This window comes from Mytilus trossulus, chromosome 9 (assembly GCF_036588685.1).
Source record: "Mytilus trossulus isolate FHL-02 chromosome 9, PNRI_Mtr1.1.1.hap1, whole genome shotgun sequence".
NCBI lineage: Eukaryota > Metazoa > Mollusca > Bivalvia > Mytilida > Mytilidae > Mytilus > Mytilus trossulus.
This window is the reverse complement of record NC_086381.1, coordinates 51,026,963-51,030,803: the sequence shown is the minus strand read 5'-3', so window position 1 is coordinate 51,030,803 and position 3,841 is coordinate 51,026,963. Positions and strand designations below refer to the sequence as shown.

Here is a 3,841-nt window from a genome sequence, read left to right as displayed (position 1 = left end):
AATATTGCACACAGGTTTATTTTCAACACTGAAAGAAATTATAGACTTGAATCTATCTGGTCTGTAAGTACAACTTTGAATGGGGATCCGGGTACTTCTAAACCAGACCACGTGACAGTGATTGTGTATTCACCGACATCCTTTGCATCATATGAACACATTATGGTCGTCTTCCTTTCACTGTGTGGCACCATTTTGACTTCGAATGCCCCTGAATCGTATATAAATATAAAAACATTTGAAGTTTTAACATATCTTGTATGCATTCATTTTTGTTCCAATATTCTCATCTTGGCTCATCATGGACAAAATAAGATTATGAACAAAAGCCATACACCAATTGACAAATTATCGAAAAGTCAAAGAACGGCTGGTTTGTAAATGTTTTGAAACGAAACGTCATTTTCTAGTGTATTAATTTTGTCATTCATCCTTGGACTAATACATTATATCGGTCCCAGATTGATCAAAGTAATTAAACTATACAATATTGACCTTAAATTGACTGTCTGTTTTTGGGCTTTTCTGGTTTATATTTAGATTATCAATTAGTTGTTTGTACTTTACTTATAGAGCTGTTGGTAGTTAGTGTACCTGTATACTAAAAACATTTCCAAGGCGCATTGAAATACCTGTATAATGAAAACTTTAAAAAAAAAAAAAAAACACTTTCCATTGCGCAATGAAATTGTGTTGATATATAGGTTGCACTTTGTAAATACAGCTGTTTCGCAAACCACGCCTCTTTTTGGATAGAAATTAAATTTAATGTTCATAGATATTTTGTTTTGTTAACCTACTGGTTCCCAGATATGATCTGTATGCTTCAGGTCGTAGAGACACAACTTGAGTTTAGAAGTCCGAGGCATAAAATGTTGAAAATATCCCGCACAGCCCTTGTTTTGACCTTTGAAAAAAATAGTAGTGCATATAATTCTTTACGAAACTTCATAGTAAAAGTGGTACATTTTTAGCCGTAAAAAAGTTCCTATGGGTAATAATTGCACTTTCTATATTTACAGAAATACAACCTTTAAGTGTATACTGCAAAGAATATCATATATGCAATATGCAACTCCTTATGGCTATTCCATAAGAATGAATATGAATGGATATGGAGGGAACTTTCATATTTGGACATGTGTCTCTGGTCATTAATACTTGTTTATCCACTTGAGGTAAACAAACAAAATCAAAGAAAATATATTGGTTGTGTCCTTTTTTAAAGTCCCTTTCTAACCACCACCCCCTCTCCCTCCCAAAAAAAAAAATCCCATGCCAACACACTAACGCAAATTTAAATGTTAGTTATATTGTTGTCCTAATTTTCGACATTATTTTTCTTTTATTATTTTTTTTTGTTTTCGTTTATTGAATCTTTATGAAACGTAAAGAACAACATACATGTATTTGAAAAACTTGACCTGATTTATACCCTAAAATAGTTGAATAAAAAATACTCTACCTTTCGGTCCAACTATCTGTATATTCAGATGGCCGTGACCTGCACCATATGTTTCTATATTAAATGTGCTGTCGAATTCTCCGACCAGTCCAATTGGTTCAATTCCAGGGCCACAAACTATGATTTTGTCAACACGAGGCTTTGTGACTGTTTTCGTTCCAAGCACACGTCCTTGCGTGACTGAAAAAAAATATTAATGGAAATATAAAAGAAAGAGAAAAATAGTGATTTTGAATAAATGTATTATTAGTGGTGCATGTACATTTGTAAATAACGAGGTTTAGTTAATGCTAGTCTAGGTCTTTGCTTAATGGCTTCGACTTTTATTTTGAGAATCTTAAGTTAGTATTATTGTATGTTCAATAACACTTTTGCCAGGCTTTCAATTTCGATTGTCTATAACGGAATAAGAAGCCCAATGCTATTGAAATATTTGGTAAACCCTAGCAGTTTTTATATGCTATTAAAAACTAATTAGCAACTGCCAAGACGAAGAACAATATATAAGGACTTCCGAGATAGTGGCTGAATGAATGATTCTTGTTTACATTTATCATGTTTATCTGGATAAAAAAAAGCATTGACCGAAACACTTTGCGTACATGAATTTGTGAATGTTTTTACGGTCAACGCTTTTACTCCACAATAAATACCGTAATACTAAAACCTAAATTACAAGTTTAATCAAACTGTGTCTGGGCGCGTGCTTAATATTCTCACATACAGTCATTGCGCTTAATTGAACAACTTGTAAACGATCTGTGTATATGTATGGAACGCGCAAAGCACATTAATAGATAATCACAGTTTATCGGCGACAATGATAGATTATAGGTCGACCATTATAGATGTACGGCGTAAAGTATACTTTACGGTCGACCATCATAGATGGTCTAATTAATGTGACTCGCGCGCAGACAATGATAGTTACTAATTTGATAATGCATTTACAGTCGACAAGGTGAATTGTTTCGACAATGATAGTTAACCTCGACCAAGTGAATTAAACACAAGTCGTAAATTCGATAATTTTAGATAAAACCGGAAATGCTAGCCAATAGTAAAATCGATTTTGATTGGCGGTCAACTATTTTCTTTGTATTAACTATGATGGTAAAGTGTATCGGACTATTCATGCAACAGAATGGACACAAGAGGAACATATTTTCCAGTTTTCAATCCACGAATATTGAAGCTTTTTGAAGAATAAATTGTAAAATTTAAAAGTTCCACACATAAATAAGTTTTGGTTTCTCTATCGTTTACAAAGTAAAAAAACTTTTACTATCATAATTATACATGTATATTTGTATTTTTTCTCCAAAAGGTTTGATTTTTACAGGTAAATGCATATTACAGGTGGCTAGAGTATCACAGGTTTACCTGTTATATTGCTAAAAGGTGTCAGAAGTTAAAATTTCTATAATAACTGCCCCCAATAAACGTTTACATAACAGGGGAAAAGAAATAAAAGGTTGTTTTGAAGAATGTTATAATCAATAAATTAATTCGCGACTGTTCAACAGTAAGAAACAAATTTTCAACATTCATAAACAAGAAATCTTTAAATATTTATTTTCTTTGGTTTTTTTTTTTTTTTGTAATTATTTGGGTTTGTCTTATGTACAGAAATCTATATTATATTTTTATATAATATTATGAAGTTAGTGTGTCTTAACACTGATTAGGACTCCTAAGTGCACGAAGGAATTATTATACTAGTATGACACTCTTGACACGAAGGAGTACTGTTACATGTAAAAATATATCATGGTACTATGTTAGAGATAATAATAAAATAAATTCTAATAAAATTTCTAAACTGATTAAACAGAATAAAAAGTAAATGAAAGTCTGTTTATTAATAGACACTTCTGTACTTACGGGCGTCAAAGTTTGGAATTACACTATGCGTCAATGATGGCTGTCTGTTGATGTGTGCAGCAATACAAAAATCATGGACCGGTACGTTACATTCTAGACAGACCCATTCTACTGGTTTGTCACAGTCACATTCTTTACACAAATTCTCAACTGTTACCGTTTTCAATTCTCCCATTGATATGATCACATAATAATTTATACAAGTACATGTATAAAATTCTAACGATATTTTTTTATATCACAGAAGGCGAATATTCAACACTTTATGATATACAAGTTACAAAACATTATAATATTTATAGATCACTGTGTATCATCGCCACCGGAAATTGGGTACTAACGAAGCGGAGAGAAATAGAAAAAAAGTAAACAAGTTAAAAATTCGTTCAATTTAAAGCATTTCCACTCATTTGATGAGAGTGCCGCTTAAGAAATGATTTTCTGATATATAATTCTATGAATTATTAGGCCGATAAGTACAAAATTAATACA

At 31.7% G+C, this 3,841-nt stretch overlaps 1 protein-coding gene across 2 annotated transcripts; it reads right to left on the bottom strand.

Annotated features, from left to right (window-relative positions):
* On the bottom strand, window positions 1-3,616 carry LOC134683985 (filamin-A-like). 2 transcript variants are annotated; one of them, XM_063543289.1, is made up of 4 exons: window positions 3,350-3,616; window positions 1,466-1,645; window positions 801-907; window positions 103-211 (listed from the first exon to the last, which is right to left on the bottom strand). In XM_063543289.1, the coding sequence occupies exons 1-4, from the start codon at window positions 3,522-3,524 to the stop codon at window positions 161-163; spliced, it is 513 nt and encodes a 170-aa protein (XP_063399359.1). In that variant the 5' UTR covers window positions 3,525-3,616; the 3' UTR covers window positions 103-160. The 2 variants fall into 2 exon arrangements, with proteins under 2 accessions (XP_063399358.1, XP_063399359.1); XM_063543288.1 differs by lacking the exon at window positions 801-907 and having other exon boundaries at window positions 1-211; window positions 3,350-3,614.
* Window positions 3,617-3,841: the final 225 nt, after the last annotated feature.

Excerpts from the sequence above, each read along its gene's own strand:
- LOC134683985 (XM_063543288.1), bottom strand. The coding sequence starts at position 3,524 with ATGGGAGAATTGAAAACGGTAACAGTTGAGAATTTGTGTAAAGAATGT. Across the intron at positions 1,646-3,349 it reads AATTCCAAACTTTGACGCCC|TCACGCAAGGACGTGTGCTT; the intron begins GTAAGTACAGAA and ends ATTTTTTTTCAG. Across the intron at positions 212-1,465 it reads ACAGATAGTTGGACCGAAAG|GGGCATTCGAAGTCAAAATG; the intron begins GTAGAGTATTTT and ends TATACGATTCAG.